The sequence below is a fragment of the Sceloporus undulatus genome, chromosome 6, assembly GCF_019175285.1.
Source record: "Sceloporus undulatus isolate JIND9_A2432 ecotype Alabama chromosome 6, SceUnd_v1.1, whole genome shotgun sequence".
Lineage (NCBI taxonomy): Eukaryota > Metazoa > Chordata > Lepidosauria > Squamata > Phrynosomatidae > Sceloporus > Sceloporus undulatus.
In genome coordinates this window covers 63,671,152-63,694,167 of record NC_056527.1, presented here as the reverse complement: position 1 = coordinate 63,694,167, position 23,016 = coordinate 63,671,152, and the positions used below count along the sequence as shown (strand labels likewise).

Sequence of the window (23,016 nt, the reverse complement as noted above, 5' to 3'; positions counted from 1 at the left end):
GAAATTAAAGTATCAGCAAAATCACAATAGAGCTGACAGGGTTGTGATGACAAAGGAATAAAGCAATGAAAAAGTCTAGCCATAGCTCATTTGAACCCAATTAACCAGTCAGGCACCAAAGTAGTTCACGTGGTCTAACATCTTGGCACCCAAGTGGTTCCTTCCTGAACTCAGATGAAATGGTTCTCTAACAAGCAGACCCTCTGAAGGTCTCCAAGAGACAATGCAGATGTTTGAAGTATTATGTTATCAGGGGCAGCTGTGAGAAAAGTACATGCAGTTAGGTTGTTAGAATCTAGGAAAATACACAGATAAGGCAGCAGTTCTTTACACACTTTAATGTATAATGACACAGAAAGCGCAAGGAGGTATGAGTGTGGTTGTCCTCACCCTACTCTGTTTTGTAGACTACTCCCTGTATATTGGAAAATTAGCCGCAGCCAAATCTTTTGAAAAAATACTACCTCTTGTGGTCTGTCTTATTCCTTTTTGTTCTTACCCCTGTTGCTAAAAAGACTAGGCTGTCCTCCCAGACTGCTTGCAATTACATTAGCCAGTTGCCGCCACCTTCCCCTTAATCTTATTAGCCTTTACAAGGGCATCTGTGTTGCTCATGTAGCAGAGCCAGTAATCATCCTTGAGCTTGCTGGGGGTGTGACAAGCATGTTTAGCCAATACTGAGTATGCATGTTCAGGCAAACAAATGACAGCCTTAACAAAAATACATATTTTACATTTCTTTAATGTGGAAAGAAATGTCCTTTAAATGGCACCTGCTGATAAGCTCATTAAATGTTAAACAGCCACCAGTGACATTTTAAAGCCACAAATGTTTAAATCTCTTGACTTCTGCCTTTTTACACTGAGGGTTCTCCTGGGAGTCAATTTTTAACCTTGTATGTCTCATTCTCTCCTTTATTAATCCCCTCTTCCCTCTTCTCTTAAAAATGTAAATGGATGTTAAGTCAAGGAATAGGAAATAAAGATGGCACTACTGGTGAGACCTAATGTAGGCCAAGGCAAAGTAGAGCTGTGAGTCATGCATGACCCATTTGTTGGGGACCCAGGGTAGATGATACTGTTTTAATGGGAATGTGGGGTATATAATGCTGTACATGAGTAAAACTTCAGCTATCTAGAAAGCTGATGCTTTAATTTTGTATGGCTCATTGTGGCTATGCATGTCAAATGCTAACCACTAGAAGGCTTAGGAAAGTTACTTTTTGGAACAACAACATCCAGAATCCTCCTTTTCCTTGCTTTGCATTCTCAGTGAGTTCTCATGATCCCTGAAGAATAATCCATCACCCTATTCCTAGACTTGCACAAAAGGTTGTCATAGTAATTAGGCATTTTTTGGACAAAGATGTACATATGCAGTCTTTCTGTTTTATTTATTAAAATGTTTATCCCACTCTTTATTATAGGAATTCCAGCAGTGTACAGATAAAACAATAAATGATTTTTATCAATTTTATATAAGGCCCATTCTATTGCATGTTGCATTAGTAAAGCATTTTCATATCGTGGCGTTGTGTAGTCTGAAACAAATATTACATTCTGCTTAGCTAAACTGAGGGAAGGAAGGACATACATGGTGCTTTTAAATACAGCCATAGTTTGCTCTGTTTTCTAAGGGAGATCCAAACATAATGTATTACCACATGCAATTAAAAAGAAAACTTTCAAATAAATGTGGCTGTGAAACCAGTGCTCAGCAGTTAGTATCAAAGATAATTTTGTACTTATTTAGACATCAAATAGTTTTAAAGATTTTGCTCTTCCTCTATTACTGCATGTTTAAAATTCCATCAAGATTAAAATAATGTTGAATACTCACATGTATAATGAATGGTAAAGTGTGGGGAAAAGCCTAATGAATTTTGCTTTTTAATATGATATGCTGGCACAGAGGTTTTATTATTTTGCTGAATCTTTTCCATAGCTTTGCTGCCGTGGAGCATATCAGATTGTTCATTGACAGGAAGATCTATAGCCTTGTAAAAAAGAGGACAAGACCCTTGATGATTTCACAAGTGTTTCCAAGTTACCCATACAGGTGCATAAAATGGTGATGTGCTTTGAATCTATAGTGCCCTCTTGAGATTTTTGTTTTCAAACATTATTGCCATGGGTATGCATTTGAGGACAGTTTTACATTCTAGCATACGCTGCAGTTAAAGAGTAAGAAAAGTAAAATGTTACAATAAGAAGACAATGAGTGGAGACAGTTAATGTAATATTTATGTTTCAGTTAGGTTGTGGATGTTTTGCTTAGTTAACACTGTTCTCTTTCCTACCTTTTTTGTTTCTTTCATAGGTACTTCAGAAATTAGGCAAAGCTGATGAAACAAAGGATGAACAGTTTGAAGAATATGTTCAAAATTTCAAACGGCAAGAGGTATGTTATTTTGACATTGCTGATGATTTCATTTTAACCAGTTACTGTAGTGTAGGACAGTAGATGAAACTGCTATGGAGAGAAATGCTAGTATCGGAAATTACTTATTTTTGCATTGAAGGATCTCCAAGTTATGTCAGTTTTTCTGCCATAGATCCTCTGTACATTTGCCATGGGACCACCGCATAGCATAGAGAATTCTGGGAGACTGTCCTCAAAGCTACGTGTGAAATTCTAAGTCCCAGGGATCACACTGTGCTTTAAAATATACTTAGTATGCCATTGTAGCTGCACCTTGAAAAGTATGTTAGTAATAATCGCATAGGGCCCAAACAGAAGCTGCACTCCAGTCCTCAGGAATGAAGTGTAGCTGTGGTGTGGCTTCCAGCCTCTTAGGATGCATGTATCATTTAAACAGCACACTTCCAAAGTGGCCCAAAGTAGCTTTATATTGGCCTGTTTGTTCGGGCCCATATTCTTTCAGGAAAGCTTGCCGACCATTGCCAATCTTTTCAAGAGCTTGAGAGTTACGTTTTTGGGCTACAAATGCCAAAATCTCCTAGCCAGGATGACCACTGGTTGTATTCCTTGCTTATTTCTAGTGGTTCAAAGTTCTGATCATGTAATGAAGGATCCCTTTCTCAGGGCTCTGTCAACCACTGCTTTTTGATGCCCAGGAATACTGCTACTTAGGTAGTCTGCTGATTGATAGGTGGACTATAGGACTGTATGGTGACATTTACAGTTAGTACAGTAGCTTACCTTTTAAGACATCTTATCTCCAGAATGAACGAGCTAATTTAAAAATACTATATACTGCTAGTCAGATAACATTTTGAACTGGTTTGTTGAATTTATACAGTATCTGTTGATCCTTTCCATTGGATTGAGCAGCCTACATATTGTAATGTAATGACAGGGTCCCTGAAGTATTTTCCAGTACCATTTTGTTCCATATTCCCTTTGTTTCCTCCAAAGATATATATTTGCATTCACATTTTCAAACATAAGCCTTATTATTATAGAGATGATTTGGGGATGCTTCTTAAAATATTTTACATGAGAAAAAAAAACCTTCCTTTTAATGGATGTCATTATAGTAACTCAGTCACTTTAGCCTTGCTTATATTTGTTATTTAGAAAATCGATACAAATGTGAATAGTAAAATACAAAACATTGTTTTAATGATGAGATTTCTCTGTAACATTATTCAATAAGCAACACATTTAAATGGTTAATGAAAAAGGCAGAAGCTGAAATATTCTACATGCTGAGGAGATGTGCAGATTTCCATGTTTGGCCCTTCAGTTTAATTTCTATACCATCCTTCAACATTGGTTCGCAAGTACAGTGGTACCTCGGGATACGAAATACCCAGGTTACGAAATTTCCGGGATACGAAAAAATCCCATTGGAAATAATTGTTCCGGGTTACGAATTTGTTTCGGGTTACGAAAATTTTTTTTTGTGCTTTTCGGCGCTTTTTCGCACGAAACGCGGCTTTTCCCCATTAGCGCCTATGGCAATTCGGCTTACGAAGGCTTTTCGGGTTACGAAAGCGGCCGCGGAACGAATTAATTTCGTAACCCGAGGGAGCAGTGTACACAAATAAAGTGTGGTTTTGTTATGTGCCTTCAAATTGAGTCTAATTTAGGATGGCCCTATCGTAAGGGTTTCTTAGCAAGATTTATCCAGAGGAGACTTGCCATTGCTTTACTCTAAAGCGGAGAAAGTGTGACAGGGGCTGTGCAGACCAGACGTTTGGGCTGGCTTGGGGGAAGAGTCAAGGTGTAGCGTCTCCACGCCCTGGCGGCGTGATGCCACACCACACAGTGCATGGCATCACAGTGCATCTCCGGTGCTTCATACATATGACAGAGTGCTGAAGGAGTGCTGCCAAGATGCGGCAACACAGCTATCACACCCTTTACAGGGCGCAAAAAGGAGCTGCTTTTTGTGGCTCCTGTTTGCACCCGGCAAAGGCCAAATTGGGGCTGCAGGATGCGGTTTCTGCAGCCCCAATCTGGCTGTAACAGGGGTGGTTCCAGATCACCTCTTCAGGGTTGCGTGTACAGCCCCTCACTCAACATCACCCAGTCAGTTTCCTGTGTTGGGCGGGCATATGAACGCTATTCTCATGGAGTCTCAGCCCAACACTCAATCTACTACGCCCTGTTGGCTCAGAGGTGTAACCACCCCAAATTAAGTCCTGAAACAACTCAAGGCAAAAATAAAACCAGATCAAGAAATGTAAAAGACTCTGACAGTCAAAACAGTTTTCACAGTGTTAGTGTAAAGTAACCCAGCCTGGAGTTGGGCGTCCAAAGACAGCAGGAAAAGCTCTCTCCCAGGTTGCCACCTGCCCCACCTTAACCCTTGACTTTAACAAATGGCTCTGGATATAAGGAGGTTTTGATAACAATGAATATAAGGACCTCTCTCAGGACTGGGTATCTCTAAAACACTAAATTTAATTAAAGCTTAATTAGTAACCTTAATTAAAACACGGGGGAGGGCATCATTGTAAAAAGATAGGGATCTTTGTGTATGTGTGCATTTATATTAACATGAAGTTTGCTTTTCAGACATTTTGCTTAAAATATTATTTATTTATGCATGCATGCATAGATAGGATTCTTGGGCAAAATTCTGACTTCATGTTGAAACTTTAAAATGTGCAAAATCTTCAAAGGAATAATGTAAAGAATATCAGGCAACCAATAGTACGTGTCTTGGATTTTCATAATTACTACAACTTTCAGCGTTTCATCAAGAAGAGCTTACTCATCTAAAGGTCTCCATAAGGACATTTCATTAAGATTTTTTTCTTTTGTAAGTACTTCTTTGATGTTAGGCAGCTGCAGCTCTAAAGAGATCCAAGCAACCATGAAAGACTATTGTATTCCTATTGCTTGGTCTGTTTTTTCCATGGAGTTGCATCATTCATGGGTTTCTCTCATTCTTCCTGGTTTGCTGCTGGGCAGCCAGGAGCAATGTCAGATGTCACTAGAACTGGAGGAGCAAAGTCAGGAGGGAGCCACAGCCAAGCAGAAGCAGAAGCATAGAAACCTGCTGAGCAACAATTGAACCATCTCAGTCAGGAGCCCTGTTCTAGTTCTGGTTATTTTCTTTTTGCTCTGTTCTGTTTCTATGTGCCTAATATGGGCCAGTGGTTCCCCTGGAGGGGTGGGTGGAATATGGGACCCAACTAATGCTTGAAAAAACGTAATAACCCAGAAAGAAGCTCAAATTCCAGCCCAGACATTAGCAGAGCAGAAAGTTCCTGGATCTAGACCTGCAGCGTCTGACATTGCTTTGAGATTTTAACTCATAAAGTGAGAATTTATCCAGCTTACTGAGAATTCTGCCATGTTAAGCAAGATGTGGATTACCCCAGTAGAATCTATAGGGCTGATAGGGGATTTAGGATTTTTCTAAGTCTTACCATGTGGTTCTTGTAACTGACAACTCTCCTCTCCTCTCCCTCCCCACAAACTACAACAGATACAGTCAGGGCAAGATCCATGCAACATTTTCATCAGCACTCAATTCTATGATTTAAACACATTCTATATCTCTGACCACTAATGGGAAAGCTTTGCTTCATGAGATGCTGTCTATTCTATGTAATTATGCACATGTATGTGGGATAGATGTGAATGTAGATTTGTAATTCTAGTTACAGTTTGAAGGAGAAAATCAAAGTGGTGGTGGTGGTGGGAGCTGTGAGCTAGATGGGGAACTCCTATGGGCTGTACCTGGCTGGGAGACCAGAGTTTGCCCAACCCTGTTGTAAGATGAAGAACTGAGTTAGTACATAAAGCCACATCTCTGCACTACAAACGTTTTGTCAGTATACATATATATGTGTATACTCATGTATAAGTCTAGACATTTCAGTCAACAAATTGACCCAAAAATCTAAGTCGACTTATCTACAAGTCAATGTATGTACTGTACTTTAACTCTTATTTTAAAAGGAACCATCCTCTGGTAAAAGGCAAGAGTGTAAACTGTCCCAGAAGCACTCTCTCTGGCTACTCTCTCATCCATCCAGCCTTTAGTGTGAGCAAAAACAGTTACGGCTGCTGGAATTTCATAGGTTCTTTGTCATCATTTTCCTTTACTTCACCCTTTGAATCCTTTGTTACATGCCCCTAACCTTTACCCTTGACTTATCCATGGGTCATATTAAAAATCCATAATTTGGGCCACAAAACCTGCCCTTGACTTGTGGTCGACTTAGTGGCCTGTTACAGACTGCCAAAATAAAGCTGCTTCGGATCTCTTTGGAGGTATGCTATTTAAATGATGCATGAGTCCTAAGAGTCCGGAGGTCGCACCAAAGCCACACTCCATTCCTAAGCACCAAAGTGCAGCTTTTGGTGCAGCTTCCGGATTCTTAGGACCCATGCATCATTTAAATAGCATACCTCCAAAGAGACCCGAAGCAGCTTTATTTTGGCAGTCTGTAACAGGCCATAGTTGGGTATATATGGTAGGTACAGGTTTGGATGCCACATTGTGAATGCTACTTGATTAATTCAAATGCTGCTTCACCTCAGATAAGGAACTCATTCGGAAAGTATGCTACCTCATCTCGAATAAAACTGTTATATTAGTTTAAATCTGTTATTAAAGCAACAGGCTTGTCAGCAAAGAAAGATGATGGGTATCCTTTTCTGCATTGGTTTTTTTTTTCTGTTTATGAAATAGCTTGTCATGGGCCATGGAGGGCTGTTTCTGGTGGTGGTGGTGAAGTGCGCTTGGAATGAATGTAAAAACTGGTTGCCAAGCTGCCTGTAAATGTTACTTGCAGATCAGAGGGTTACAAGGTCTTGCCCTACTGGGTAAGAACCATAGGTCATGTTTTATATGTATGAGATCCCAAGTTAAATTCCCTGTGGCTCAGTGGAAATATAAAACTCCATTATAGCAGGTTAGTGACCTCTGTATGTATGGTGCACTCGCCCTATATGCAGGCTTGCCATCCGTGGCTTTAAGCTTATGCAGATGGCAAGCCCCAGATGTTACAATGATGGACGCACCCATGGTTCACGGCCATTGAAACAAATGGGACTTGAGGCTCTGCGTTTTTTTGCCATAAGTGGAGGTGGGAGACAGATTCCCCATGTGTACAAAGGGCCTACTGCACTGTTATATTGTCTACTCTAACTGACAGACATTCTCAAGGATCTCAGGCAACAGTAATTCACATCATCTAGTGCTATTTGTCTCTCTTTGTATGTGTTCTTTTAATTAAAGATGTCAGGGATTGAACATGGGTCCTTCTATAGCAGTGCTTCCATGGTACCCACCTGTGTTCCCTCTTCAGCATTTTAAGAGTTGTAGCTCCAGCCTATGGAATTCTGGGATTTGTAGTTTTACAAGGTCTTTAGCTTCCCGACCAAGGAATGCTAGCACTTCACAAAACTATAAATCCTAGGATTCTGTAGGATGAAGCCATGGCAGTTAAAATGGTGGCAAATTGCATCATTTCTACAGTGTAGATGCACCCCCAGATAAGAAATGTTAGATAATAGTAATTGAAGAAAATCACTGCCAGCCAGTCTAGTAAATAATGCTAGATTAGATAAACCGGTCTTCCAAATCAATGCTGAATCAATGCTGTTCAGTGCAGAACAGAACACAAAAATAATGCAATTCATTTCTGCAGTTTCACTAATTCCTAAATTAGAGAAATAATATACTATTATCTATACAAGCCATATTCTTGGTGTTTATTTCTGCAGTTTTCTGTCACTACAGTTTCTATCCATAGGTTTATAGGTTTCATATACAGGAATTGCTTGTGTGAACAAAACAGAATATTATCTGTACTGTAGAAACAAATCACAAAATTTGTTTCACTCAGTGGATAGCTTTGGAAATTTGCATATTATTAACAGTGATAAAACTCAGTTTTTTCATAGTATTATTAAAAAGCTTAGTGCAAACTACAACAACAACAAAGATAGATATCTATATGAATGAATGATTATATAATACAGTACTTTGGGAACTTAATTCTTCTGACAGATTCATATTTGTTTTGCTGTGTTGCATACATGATACGATTTCACTTCTGTTTTGCATTTCAGGCAGAAGGTTCCAGACTCCAAAAAGAATTCAGAGGATATTTAGCTGCAATCAAAGGTAAATGTAATCATGTTGCAGCTCTCTTTTTCTCTCCTCTCCTTTTCTCTGTAGATACTGTTGCTTTGTGAAACTTATTTTTCCTTAATTTGCTTGCAGAAAATTTGCCGTAGTACGGCAGATAAGTAAATACAGATTATGCGTTGGCTACCAGGGCCAACATAGTGAAGAGGCAATGAACAGCAGCTGTTCAGTAGGAACACAGAAAACACCAAATATGAAGTACTGTACTGGCTGTTGGGGTGGGATCTTTATTTTTAATTGCTATTATGATTAGAAGCATTTACTGTAACTGCATCTGCACTGTGCAGATCCTGACATAGGACATTCCTCAGGTATAGGATAAGATGAAGGACATAAGTATCATCAATCAAACAAAGGAAGAAAAAAAGTATAGATGTACTTAGAACCACTGACGTTCTGGAAAAACTTTATCTGGCAGGATAATGACTACAACAGAAGCACCTTTCTTTGACTCTGATGTTTTTTATGACTATAGGCGTTTGAGTGTTTTCTCCTCTGTTGCTCTTCTTGTGTACTGGACTGCAACTCCCATCATTTTGCTATGCCTTTTTGGACAGTTTTTATTTGAAAAGTTAGAGGGTCTGAGGAATTAGGAGTTTCTAGGAATAATTTGAAGGCCAGAGAATGGGTGCACTGGTTGCCTTGTTGCCCACGCTGAGTTTGCCTGAGTTTAGCGAGGGACAAACCGCCTTAAAAGGGCGGCCTGCCGGCAGCCTAATTTCCTACTGAGAGAAGCCACAGCTGCCAAACTTTGTGGCTTCCCTACAGATGAAAAAGAACCTGGAAAAAACAGGTTCTTTTTGAACTGTAGGGGCGACATAACAGTGTGCCACTGGCGCACTCATTACATAAGCGCCGCACATGAACGTGCGGATACCGAACAACATATACGTAACATGGCAGTGCCCATGTACACAGGGTGCCACCATTGTTACGGCCCCTGCATGTACTAGGGTTAGGGAGCATGCGGTTGGTGCAAGCTCCCTTACCCTAGAATTGGTGCCGGTATGCCACTTTATGGCAGTCTGTAACGCACCTCATTTTCTATTTGCAAAGTATTAGCCATAATATACTGTATGGAATGTCTTGCCTGCGAATTATGCTGGGGACCCTATATCCATTGAGGTTTGGTTCCAGGGCCCACTTTGGATACCAAAATTTGTGGATGCTCAAGTCTCATTAAATACAGTGACACAGTAAAATGATGCTCTTTATATAAAATGGCAAAATCAAGGTTTGCTTTTTGGAATTTATATATTTTAAAAATAGTTTCAAAGCATCAATGCTTGAATCTGTGGATAAAAACATGGATATGGAAAGAGGGATACAGACTGCCCCTTTGGGGTGGCCTGCACCTGCCCCTTTCCGCGATGGATCGGGGCCTGAGCTGCCACAGTGGCAGCCCCAGAGGCATCAATCCGCCGCTTTTCCAGGCCGCGGGGAAAGGGTGTCCTTGGGGCCCCAAGGACACCCCGACAGCAGCAGGGAAAGAGAGAAAGGAGCCGCTTGGTCCCTTTCTCCTTTGTATTGCTGGCGCAGCCATGTAAAAGCTGCGCCAGCAACACAAATGGTGGAAGGAGCTCCATTTTGGAGCTCCTTCCGGTGCTGCTGAAAGGGCGCCAAGAAGTAACGGACGCGCTGCGCCGTTTGGATGCAGCGCGGCCGCTACATCAAAATGGCAGCGCCCATGTAGACAGGGCACTGCCATTTTGACATCCTGGTGATGTACTAGGGTTGTGGGGCGTATATAAGCAATGCCCCAAGGCAACCCTAGTATGTTGCCAGGACGTACTAAAAGGCCCATCTATACAGGGCCTATAACATCTTCAGGGGCTTCAGGGTTGCTTCTGGATGCACTTTAGTGTATTGTCCTCAATCTGTACATTAGTAAAAGTTTCCAAAGATAACCTATATGTTTTTCCCCCATCCTATATGGACTTGATAAACTCCTAGTTTTGTATTTTGTATTCTGTTGTTTTGTAGTTTTCAGTTACTTAAGTGGTTTTAATTTTAGTAAGTCAGTGGAAGAGTTAAGGCTGGAATATAAATATTTTTAATTATTAAAAAGCAACTTGCCTGTCTGATTGTGTGATGTAACTTGAAATGATGAAAAGTAAAAACAGTTTTGTAATATTTTCTTGAGTGCCTTGAAGTCGTTACTGACTTATTGGATCCCTAAGGCGAATCTATCATGGAGTTTTCTTGGCAAGGTTTGTTCAGAGATGAGGTTCGACAAGACAACTCAGTGGATTTCCACGGCTGAGCATACATTCAAACCCTAGTCTCCATAGTCATAGTTCAACACTCAAAGCACTACACCATGCTGGATCTCAAGCTTTGTATTATACCATATTATTAAATTGTCCCTTACATTTGTTGGATACAAGAAGTGCATATAACCTAAAATAGCTATGTATAAAATCCTGCTATACAAATCCCTACAATATTATTTTTGGTACAATCAGATTTTTCCCCCACCACTTTTTAACACTTGCTTAAAGTTTAGTTTTATGTTTTGAGTCACACAGACCTCTAGCTTGCAAACCATATGTTTCATGAAATGTAGTGTAATTCCTTCCCCCACTGAGCAGATGGAGTTGGCATTGTGTAAGTTTGGAGCCTGATGATGATTTTTGTTGAAGATGGCAATGTCTCTTCTTCATGCCTGTTTCAAAACGTTAATAATCCATCTTCTAAAACATGATAAACTTTTGCTGCTGTGCATTGTTGTTTGCAATGCATTTTACTCTACCTCTAATGTTTCTCAGAGTGCTTCCTCAGCACACTGGCAGTTCTCTTGAAAATGTTTGGTAGCACAGAGGAGCATCATACATTTTTTCCCTTTAATATCAACTTGCTTAGATGGTTTTAAAAGAAACTGGACAAAATCTAGGAGGATATGGCTGTCAGTGCATACTAGTCATCAAGGCTATATAAGCCCCACCACCCCATCAGAGGCATAGTAGCTCTCAATATTAGTTGCTAGGATACAAAAACTGTAGAGACATTGTACTTATGTCCTGCTTTGTGAGCTTCTCATAACCATCTGGTTAGTCATTGTGAGAAAGCAGCATGGTGGACTAGATAGATGTATTTCATCTGATTCATGTATACTATTACCTGTTTGAGCCAGAACAGGTTAGTGGTTAGAGTGTTGAATTGGAGATCTCAGAGTTTTTAATGAACCACAGATTTTGCATTATCTTTGAACAGTTACTTTTGTTTCAGCCGGATCTTCTTCAAAGGATTATTGTGTGAGGATAAAGGAAGATGTGTTGCCCTTACCTCATATGAGGGCCATACTTAAATATATTAATTAAATATTCATATCAAGTTATTAGGAACCTGTAATTATGAGATGATTCAGAAGCCAAATCTTTATTCTCTTCTAGTGAAGACTGGTGAATTGTCTTGGGCTCGGAAACGTTATGTTTCTGGATTACAGTTCTCTGAATCTCTAGCCAAGATACCTACTAGCCATGCTGGCTGGCACATTCATGGAGCTGTAATCAGAAAAGTAAAACTAACTTCAGGCCGTAAGGTAAACTCTAAAGAAAAAGCTTTAATCCAGTGGTTATGTGGTTCCAGGACTATGTGTGTGGCAGGGAAATTCAAAATATTTTCAGGCTTCTGTTATCAGGGAATGAGGATTAAAGCAAGTGAGAGGATTTAAATATCAAATTGGTTGCAACCAGTTCATTTTCACTATGTCCCAGTCCTGAAAAGATGAACTGGTGAAGGGTCTGGAAACCATGCCCTATGAGGAACGACTTAGGGAGCTGGGGATGTTTAGCTTGGAGAAAAGAAGGTTAAGAGGTGATATGATAGCCCTGTTTAAATATTTGAAGGGATGTCATATTGAGGAGGGAACAAGCTTGTTTTCTTCTGCTCCAGAGAACAGAACCCGGAACAATGGATGCAAGCTACAGGAAAAGAGATTCCACCTCAACATTAGGAGGAACTTCCTGACAGTAAGGGCTGTTCGACAGTGGAACAAACTCCCTCGGAGGGTGATAGAGTCTCCTTCCTTGGAGGTCTTTAAACAGAGGCTGGATGGCCATCTGTCAGGGATGCTTTGATTTGGATTTCCTGCATGGCAGGGGGTTGGACTGGATGGCCCTAGTGGTCTTTTCCAACTCTACGATTCTATGATTCTCCAGTACTGTTTGGTCTCATTCTTGTTGGTAGAAAGCTATGGTTGCATGATGGGCAGCATCCAGCTTACATTTTAAAATCAGACTCATGGTTTTTGAACAAATGCTTGTATTATCAATAACTGATAGTCCACCGTCTTGGAGAAGTAAAACTTCTAAAAAATTTGCAGTCATAGGGAAAAGGAGGCAGCTGTTCCTCCTGATTCATAACTGGAAATATAGTATATGAATACAAACCCTTCTCAGTCTATAGGTCCTGGAAATTATCGTATATACTTGACCATAAATCGACCTCATGTATAAGTCGAGGGTGAGTTTTGAGGCCAAAATTATGGATTTTGCTATGACCGGTGGATAAGCCGAGAATAAAACCTAGGGGCATATAGCAAAGGATCTAAAGGATGAAGCGAAGCAAAACAATGTGAAAGAACTTTCAAAATTTCAGCAGACATAACTCTTTGTGCTTACTCTTAAGGCTGGGTGGATGAGAGAATAGAGGGGGGGTCAGTGCTTCCAGGACAGATTATACTCTTGCTTTTCACCAGGAGATGGTTTCTCCTTTTAAGTAAGAGTTAAGATACAGTACTTACATTGATCCATGGATGGGTCGACTCAGGTTTTTTGGGTCAATTTTTTAACCTAAATTTCTAGACTTATACATGGGTATATACAGTACTTAGGACTACTCTGTCTCCAGTATAACTGTGTTCCAGCATAATGTCTGTCTCTGTGGGTTGGGACAGGTTTGCATTTGGCCTAATTCAGCTCCTCTCTCCCTTCTCCCCCTTTTGGCTCTTTTACCAGCTGGCAGAGCAATTGTACTGGCAGAGCCCACCCTGCCAGCAGATGGTAGAGGGAGGGTCAGGAGAGAGTTATGCCAGCAGAAGAGTAGTTCAGTCAATCAATGACTCTATTTATATCCTGCTTTTCCCCCAAGAGTGGCACTCAAGGTTGTTTACAGAGTAAAGAGAGATACAATGAAAACCACATACTGTATAGCTAAAACCACAAAAAAAGTTAAGATTGAATAATATTAAGCTATCCACAGAATTGAAACATACAAAAGATTAATTCAAACTCATAAAATTAAAAGCAGTACAGCACTAAAACAGAAAACCCATTATATAAAACAATCAGTTCCCAAAAGCCTGCTGGAAAAGAAAAGCCTCCTCTCTACAGTGAAAATGCAGCTAAGAGGGAGTTCAGCCCCAGAAGGCCATTTCAGCCAACAAGAGGCCTCTGCCTCTTCCTAAACCTCTACAGTCTGCTCATCTTTGAGCTAGCATTGCACTTCTAGTTAGCATATAACATTGTACTATTTGGCATATTTATGAAATACAAAGATACGAAAGCCTTGGTTTTGTACAGCTGAAATTGTGAATATTCTACAGTCCCTTCTCTGCATCCACAGATCAACCACCCACTCTTTGAAAATATTTAAAATGCATAAGTTCCAAAATGCAAACCACGATTTCGTCATTTTATATCAGGGATGCCATTTTACTATCCACTGTATTTAATGGGGCTTAAGCATCCATGGATTTTGATATTCACGGAGGGTCCGGGAACCAAATCCCAGTGGAGACCAAGGCTGTTTATCTAATAGAGATGCTACACTAATAGAGGAAGAGTGGGACCAGATAATGAAAAATTACAGGTTAGAGACATAAGAATGCAGACACGACAACCTATAAGCAACTTATTTGTAATATAACACTTAAGAAATTGTACGATTTGGGGGAATATACTTCGGGGTAACAAGAACTAAAAAGAGAAACTGATATATAAAAAAGTGAATATTGAAATGTATGGGTATAGTGTTTGGGAATTGTTTTTAAAGTGACTTTGGAAGTACTGATCTGTGAACTTCACTATATTTTCTGAAACTATGTAGTAACCTGAAGCTTTTTAAATTGTTTTTGTATATAAAATGCTTTTATAAATAAAAATAAAAAACCACAAAATTATGGATTTTGCTATGACACATGGATAAGTCAAGGTTAAAACTTAAGAGCGTGAAACAAACAAATCTTTTCCTCCCTTTTAAAAAATGCGTAGTAGGAACATACTGAGGAAGAGCTTAAAAGAAGGAGATTTTGGTCTCCAAACCCACCTTTGACTTATACGTAAGGTTGACTTATAATCGAGTATATATCTCATGTTTTTAGATAGAAGAGTTTTTTTATATTTTGTTTTTAATAACTGTCGATGGAATTACTGTACCTGTATTTGTATTTGTAACGACACTTATATTGCATTGTTTTATTATATATTCTGATTGTAATCCCACTTTGATCCACCTGGAGAAGCGGGAAAATATAAATAAAATGTATTATTATTATTATTATTATTATTATTATATGGTAGTTTATACTAATAAGGCAGCTTCAAACAGCTGTGTACACCCCAAACATATGTGTCTGTTTGCCATGTGAGAAATAAGAGGAAAATGAGAACAGCTACAAATATTGAAATAAATGAAACAAATCATACTATATGGATGGAAACAGTCACAGTTTAGAAACTAGGCTATTATTATTATTATTAACCTTTATTTATAAAGCGCTGTAAATTTACACAGCGCTGTACATACAATCTTTCAGTTAGACGGTTCCCTGCCCTCAGGCTTACAATTTAAGAAGACACGACACAAAAGGAGAAGGGAGTGGTGGTGGGGTAGCGTATTTTTAACATGATAAATAGTGAAATCTTCAGTATTGTTTTATCATTACAAGCATTGAAGGACTCCAGTATATTTCTTGTGTAAAGATGGTGGAAATAGCGTAGAAATGTGTCTTGTACAAATACACCGAATGTATTTACAGGAATTATCATTCTCTCAATCTGTAGACTATCATGCACACATCTTCATACTATGTAGCTCCTAACCTGTTGAGTGAGTCCATCATTTTTGAAAAAGCAATTTCACTACTTCCAATGTTGGATAATTTTTTTCTGTTTCACAAAACTTTCAATTTTTCCATCTGGAAAAAAATTTGAGTGGGAAAAAATGGGAGAAAATATTTTACCCCTCCTTCCCCAAGACATTTATGTCTCCAGTTTTGGTTTTCTGAATATGTTTATGCTTGTACCACAGTGATTTCTCTGGCATGCAGGTGCTGCATCCTGAAGAGCCACACCAGTCAGCAAAGCTATTACTGCGATGGGTGGGCTACTTGTCTGCACTGATGTACAGCAATATCATATTTTTCTCTTACATGCTGTCTTGAGATCTGGGTATAAACATTGCCCTAGCTTCCCTGTATTAAACTGAGCGATTCAGCTCACAAGCAATACATGATGCTAATTCAGAAATGGATACTAAACATTCATACTTGTGCATTCATGTTTGTTCTTTGAACTTGTTTTGTTTAATTTGCCTACTGCTGTGCCAGCAATGAAAAGAAGCAGGGCAGAGAATCTAATTTCCCCATGCGCACAGCACAAATCTTTCTACATGAATGCAAGGGAATACTCTCTGTAAATTAATTTGTTAGATGAGATATAACATTTAATGACGGCCTGTTTAGGCTTTATAGTTACTGGATGTTGTTTTGTTATGGATGTTGCCCAGATTTATTAACTGGATTTTTTATTTGTATTTCGGGGATGCTTTGATGTAGATTTCCTGCATGGCAGGGGTAGGACTGGATGGCCCTTGCGATCTCTTCCAACTCTATGATTCTATGGTTGTTTATTTTAAATTAACAAATACAAATAAAGCTTTTTTGTATTTGTTTTAAAAGTGACAGCCAACATGGTGTAGTGGCTTAAGTACTGGAGTAGGACTCTGGGAGACCAGGGTGTGAATCCCCACTCAGCTATGGGAACCCACTTGGTGACCTTAGGCACATCACACTCTCTCAGCCTCAGAAGAAGGCAATGGTAAACCTCTTCTGAATAATTCTTATAAACAAGACCCTGTGATAGATTTACCTTTAGGGTTAAATTAAGTCAATTTTGCATTTCAAACTAGTTCAATGTAGGATTGGCTTATTTATAACAGGTCAACAAAGCTGCCATGATTGTCATTTAGGGCTTCTTCCTGGGGGCATTTTAATATAGAGGCTGTCTGGATTAGCGCCCATACCTCAGAATTTGCCATTCCATGACTGGTCATGACATAAATTGTTTGAGCAGTGCACATTGTGTGTTGTTTTGTGCAGCTAACATACATGTCTACTTCTGTGTCTACATGCAGTGGTCTGTGGGAATGTGCAAGTTCTCCATCCTAGCCGAGTCAGTACCTTTGTGTCAAATCATGGGCCCACAAATTGCAGCGATGGTGTGTATAATCCAAACATGGCAAAACCAGTTCATGCTAATTGTTATGGCATCATATGATCTTAACTGGATTATTAGCCCATGAGAGAAACTGCTCATTTCCAGAAGCCATTGAATTTCTTGCTGTATGGACTGGGCTTCTACACCAATAAATGTCAATCCATTTGTTGATTATAGGGAAAATGTAAAGCAGCTTGGTTGTGGAGAGAGACAAGATTTCTGATACAGTGGTACCCCGGGATACGAATGCGCCGCGTTACGAAATTTCCGGGTTACGAAAAAAATCCATTAAAAAAAACTGTTCCGGGTTACGAAGGTTATTTCGGGTTACGAAAAAATTTTTGGTGCTTTTCGGCGCTTTTTCGCACCAAATCGCGGCTTTCGCTATTAGCGCCTATGGGGCTTCGGCTTGCGAATGCTTTTCGGGTTACGAATGGCGCCGCGGAACGAATTAATTTCGTAACCCGGGGGAGCCCTGTATAAACTCAAACAACAGCTGATTAATTCTTATATTTTTAAATATAATCTTTTATGAAATAAAAATGTCAAAGGAACCTGGAATATTTTTGTTAAGGAAGTTGGTTATGTTGTTAAAATTGCAGGAATTTGTAGAAATAAATAAATTGGATATGGATACCTGAGAAATCTATGGATCATTTTAAGAAAGAATGGAAGATTATAATTGAATATATGAAAAATAAGAGCGATTCTGTTACAGTTTGGGGTTTTAGAATGTGTGTTATATTTGTAAAGGATCTAATAGAAAATTGTTTTATTCTTATTAAGTCCTATGTTAGAACTAATATTTCTTGTAGGATAGTATGCTTTAAAGATTATTTTAATTATTTGTTAAGTTTTTGAATAAATATAGGAGAGTTGTTGTTGTTATTATTATTATTATTATTATTATTATTATTATTATTATTATTAATATAGCGCTGCAGGTATACTGAGTGTCATTGTTTCAATCTTTGGGTTGTTGTTTTGTCCGGATTTTTAAAATATATTTTATTTTTGATCATTTTAGGTTCTGCGTTAGTTAAATGTGTCATTCCTTGTGGTTTTTTTAGATATAGAAAATCAGTTTGTGTGTTTGCAGTTGTTTATAATAAAAATATTTAAAACGGAAAAAGTAAGTTGGCTGTGTTGATGGCTTCACTTAAATTTATTTTTCCTGTCTGTGACTGAGCTGAATTTTTATTCTGGTGCAAGATCTAAAGAAATTCAACAAATGTTGTTGATTGAATATTCAGTGTGCTGTAGGGCTGAATTGTTCATGCTCAAAATAGCTCAGGTGTGAATAGCAGTGCTTTTATATCTATGTTTTTGAGCAGCTGAGCAGTCTCACTATAACATACTTATGCTCAGTCATGCTTTATCATATCTTCTCTTACTATATTGTCCTGATAATTTGCAGCAATGTGAAAACTTGGCTTTCTCTATGGAAGAAAGTATACTATATATACTCATGTACAAGTCTAGAAATTTAGGTCAAAAAACTGACTCAAAAAAACTGAGTCAACTTATCTATGGGTCAATGTAAGTACTGTAATTTATCTCTTATTAAAAAGAAGGAACCATCTCCTGATGAAATGCAAGAATATAGTACGTGAAGCACCAACCACCTCTACTCTCTCATCCATGCAGTCTTAAGAGTAAACACAAAGAATTATGTTTACTGGAATTTTTAAGTTCTTTGACATTGTTTTGCTTTGCTTCATCCTTTAGATAAGCGGTCCTCAAACTGTGCCCTTTAAGAGATTTTGGACATCAGTTCCCAAAAGCCTCAGCCATGTTGGTTAGTAGCTTTGGATTGTAGGAGCTGAAGTCTAAAATCCCTTAAAGAGCACAGCTTGGGGTCCACTAATTTAGATCCTTTGCTATATGCCCCTAACTTTTACCTCTGACTTATCCACAAGTGATAGTAAAATCCATAATTTTGGCCCCAAATCCTGCCCTCAACTTATACATGAGGTCGACTTATAGGTGAGTATATACAGTAATTAAAATCACCTTATCCCACCCCTTGATGTGTACTGTGCTCCATTTGTACTGAAAGGAAGAATGTAATTTTGCACTTGGTTGTCCTTAGCTGATTATGGCTTCTCTATGGCAGCAAAGACATTAGACATAAATCCCCAAAATGGTAGACCCTTCATTACCTGTGTTGCTTTACAATGGCCATTTGCTCTCCTTCATAGAGGTCAGTGCTCTATTTGATGGCATCCTAGAGATGAAGAAGGGTTGTTGCATCCAAATCTGATTTCAAATTAGAGAAGCAGAAGGGAGCACAGGGACATTGAGGTTGCCCTTCAGCATGTAGCACTAGGACAGCAGTCTGAAAAGACCCCCTGTTCACATTCTCCCTAGTATGGTGAAATGTACTGCAGTTCAGTTTGAATTGTTGTGGTTCTTTCTAAATTCGCATCTGTACACATCCAGATATTATGGAAATCTGTGTCTTTTTTGTGCTGTGTTTTTGTTGATGCATTTCCTCCTCTCTTTTTTTGGACAAGACCTAGCTTCCTTTAAACTAAAAGAAAAAGTAAGGCAAGTAAAATTTCTGTGAAACAGTTAGGCTGTGAAATAATTTCCAAATGCAAGAATTATAATGGTAACTAATGTTTTTGTCATGTGATATATAACATGTTTCCATGTTTACTTATATTATACATTAATTTATTGAACGTGTATCCTTCGTTGAGCCGAAAAAAAGCTCACCACACATTTTGTGGTCTAAATTTCAGACATGACCACAAGGATTAAAGGGTAGTTAAAGAGTGAGGGGAAAACACTATATTTCTTATAGTGTCTGTAAGTGGATGGAATTGATGGAAGCAATGGAATGGCTGCTCCTAAGGGAAAGTTAAGTAAGGCTCAAAGGCATCTGATCCTATCAGAGGTGGTAGAAGAATCTTGCTTCTCTCTTATTCTGCTGTGCAGTTTTCTGAAATGACTACTGCAGCCACCTGACTTCACAAATGATGGTTGCTAAACTAAATGGTAGTTCATTTTACACAACCAGTTGTCAACAATGGCTTCTTTGCATTCAAACATTCTAGGCATGCAAGATGCATCAAAGAAACTTACAGAGTCTCTACATGAAGTATATGAGCCTGATTGGTACGGCCGGGAAGATGTAAAAATGGTCGGAGAGGTAAGATTGTTTTTTAAAAGTTAAGACACTATCCTGTTACTCTCACTCTCCTGTGACTAAAAACAATATAAAGAACCAGGAAAAATCCATAATGATTAATAATGTTACTCACTTGTAACCTGTTGCATGTGCATCATTCTCAGAAGTAAATGTTTAAAGCAAGCTTTTTATACAAAACTGAAGAAGCCAAACATCCTACATCAAGAGCTTTAAAAACTACAGTTTGGGAAAATTACGTTTTTGCATTATAATCTAATCTAGATGATATCAAGGCAGAAACAATGGCCAGATCCAAACTATCCATCCTTTGGAATGGGTAAAAAAAGACTTATCTTTGGCATGTTTTACCAAAATAGCATCTAAAAAATGTTTTCAAAGGCAAAACCATTGAGGGCTTTTTAAGAAACCCAGTGCTTTCTGCTTAGCAAAGGAGCCTGTAGATTCACAAAGGAGGAAGACAACTTGAATCTCAAGAGGGGTATCTCTTTTTGTCTTGCTAACGAATGTATATTTTTAATTTCCTGGAGTACACACATAGCTAGGAGGAAGGGCCCACTTGCATGAATTTCCCTCCAGTACCACCAGAACTGAAAACAGTCACATCTTGAAAAAACCCAGGGCTATGACTAACATTGTCATAATTTTTGCTTGATGAAGAAAAAAGCCAGTGGATTTTCTAAAGCTTGCAACATGTATTTTGTGCATTTTGTTGGCCCAATGACAGTATCACTGTTTTGTGGATTTTAAAGTTATCCTTTTGGAAGGAGAAGACATGTTACAGTAGAGAACTCGCTCAGAGTTGCTCTTTTATTATTTAGGAATTAAAATATTGCATATTTGATAGACTTTTTAATATAAGAAAATACACAATCCTGAAGACACTTGAAAGAGGGCATATATAGAAAAATGATAAGGAAGAACCTATTGAGTTACTGTAAAAGCTGTTACTGTTATTTTCAATTCTGTAATGCAAATTCACCTATGAGAAGTCACTGCTGTCTTGAACTAAATCAGAACTGTAGTTCCCTGTCTAATCCAGAAGTCAACCTGTGCAAATCTCTCATGGCACAAGCAGATCTCTTTCTAGTCCTTCTGGCAGAGATCATTTAATTTAGAATGCGATATCCTGAGGTTGAGATGAACCATAGTAGCATATTTATATTTTGATCTTAAATCAAGTGAAAAGGAGAACCAGGGGCTTCTAATATTTGTTCCATTTGTCAGTGGGGATAAAGGTGAGGAGTATATGCTGTATCCAGGAGCTGACAAGAAATCAATGTAGGATTTTAAGAGGAGCACTGGGTGATTAGGGCAGCAAGAGAAGTGAGTGATTTTGATAGTGTAGTATCAAATAGAGGTGAGAGGACAAAGGAGACCAGACAGAAGAATGAACAAGCATCAGTGCAAGTTATGGCCAGGAAGTTTGAGGAACATAAGTCTAATTCCTTTAGGTAACTTTGATATTCCTCTAAGAAGCACTAGTAATTTATTCAAGAAAAAACATTTATGAAATCAAAGGCTTTCATGGCCGGCATCCATGTTTTTTGTGGGTTTTTCGGGCTATGTGGCCATGTTCTAGAACATGTCAGGAAGAAAATCTTCTAAAACATGGCCACATAGCCTGAAAACCCAACAAAAAAACCAAAAAACATTTAGTCGGGTGGTTTTATAGGAACCTCCCATATTTTAATTTATCTGGACTTGTGTCTGGAAATTAATGGAAAACTGCTGGGATTGATGTTCACTTTGCTCTGGTCCATTATCACTTGGAACATTGGCCTGGGACAGACGGCCCTTTTGTGGTGTGACAGCAGCATAGCTAGGGTTAGAGATTGTGCGGCAACCGTGTGGTCCCTAACCCTAGCACATACCGGTGGCGCTGTAATGGCGGTGCCCTGTGTAGACGGGCACCGCCATTATGACATAACAGACGCATTGTGTCCACATGTCGCGTTGTGCCAATTACATCATGAGTGCACCATTGGCACACTCAGACGTAACTAGCATGGTGTAAAAAGAACCCAGAGGGAAGCTGCATCGTTTGGCGGCTGCGGCTTTCCTCTGGAGGAAAAAAGGCCGTCGCCGCTCCAGACAAAAATACAGGTACTGTATGTACCAGGCCATTGTTGTGATTAAACAATGTACTACTAAAAAGTAGAAACCATTTCCTGAGCAATGGTTGTAATAATTACTCATGGCCTACACTTCAAATGATAGTTCCAAATGAGCTAAATTTTGTGACGTCCAGTATTCAACATGTTTATAACATAAACAACACCTCAGTATTCAAATTCTTCAGTAATTCCTTCTTACTGTTTGCATCTTTGTGTGAATAAGTGAATAAGCCCTGCAGTGGCTCTTAATCTTTTCTGTATTGTATTGTTTTCCTTTCTGAATGCATTTCGACCTTTAGTGATTTTTAGAATGCAGGTTTTGTCATAATCTAAAATATGTGTACTGCAGAGGCCAAGAACATGAATTAGGATATTCTCATTTTACAGATTTAATTTATAACATTTATATCCTGCCTTATTCCAAGGAACTCAGAGTGGCATGCATGGTTCTTCCCACCTATTTTATCTTTGCAAAAATAAATTGAGGTAGATTTAACTGCAAGGAAGTAACTAGTCCCAGCATTATTGCATGAACCACATGGCTGATTGGGAATAAGTACCTTGTTTTCCAGTCTTACTGGCATTTTTCCTCTGCTGTGAGTTCTCTAGCTGTCCTTTGGTAAGTTATACACTTCCTCACACACGGACCTAATCAAAATTTTAGTCCCAACTAGTGTTGATATAATCATCAGGGGCAATCTAATTAAGGAGTTTATCATACTAGC

At 38.8% G+C, this 23,016-nt stretch overlaps 1 protein-coding gene across 1 annotated transcript in view; it reads left to right on the top strand.

Annotated features, from left to right (window-relative positions):
* The first annotated feature begins 985 nt into the window (after window positions 1-985).
* The window catches only part of AMPH (amphiphysin), a 73,133-nt gene continuing 51,102 nt past the window's right edge, over window positions 986-23,016 (top strand). Inside the window, exons 1-4 of the mRNA XM_042473586.1 lie at window positions 986-997; window positions 2,321-2,401; window positions 8,504-8,558; window positions 20,083-20,177. Of these exons, the coding sequence (XP_042329520.1) occupies window positions 986-997; window positions 2,321-2,401; window positions 8,504-8,558; window positions 20,083-20,177 (243 nt within the window). The remainder of the gene's footprint in view (window positions 998-2,320; window positions 2,402-8,503; window positions 8,559-20,082; window positions 20,178-23,016) is intronic.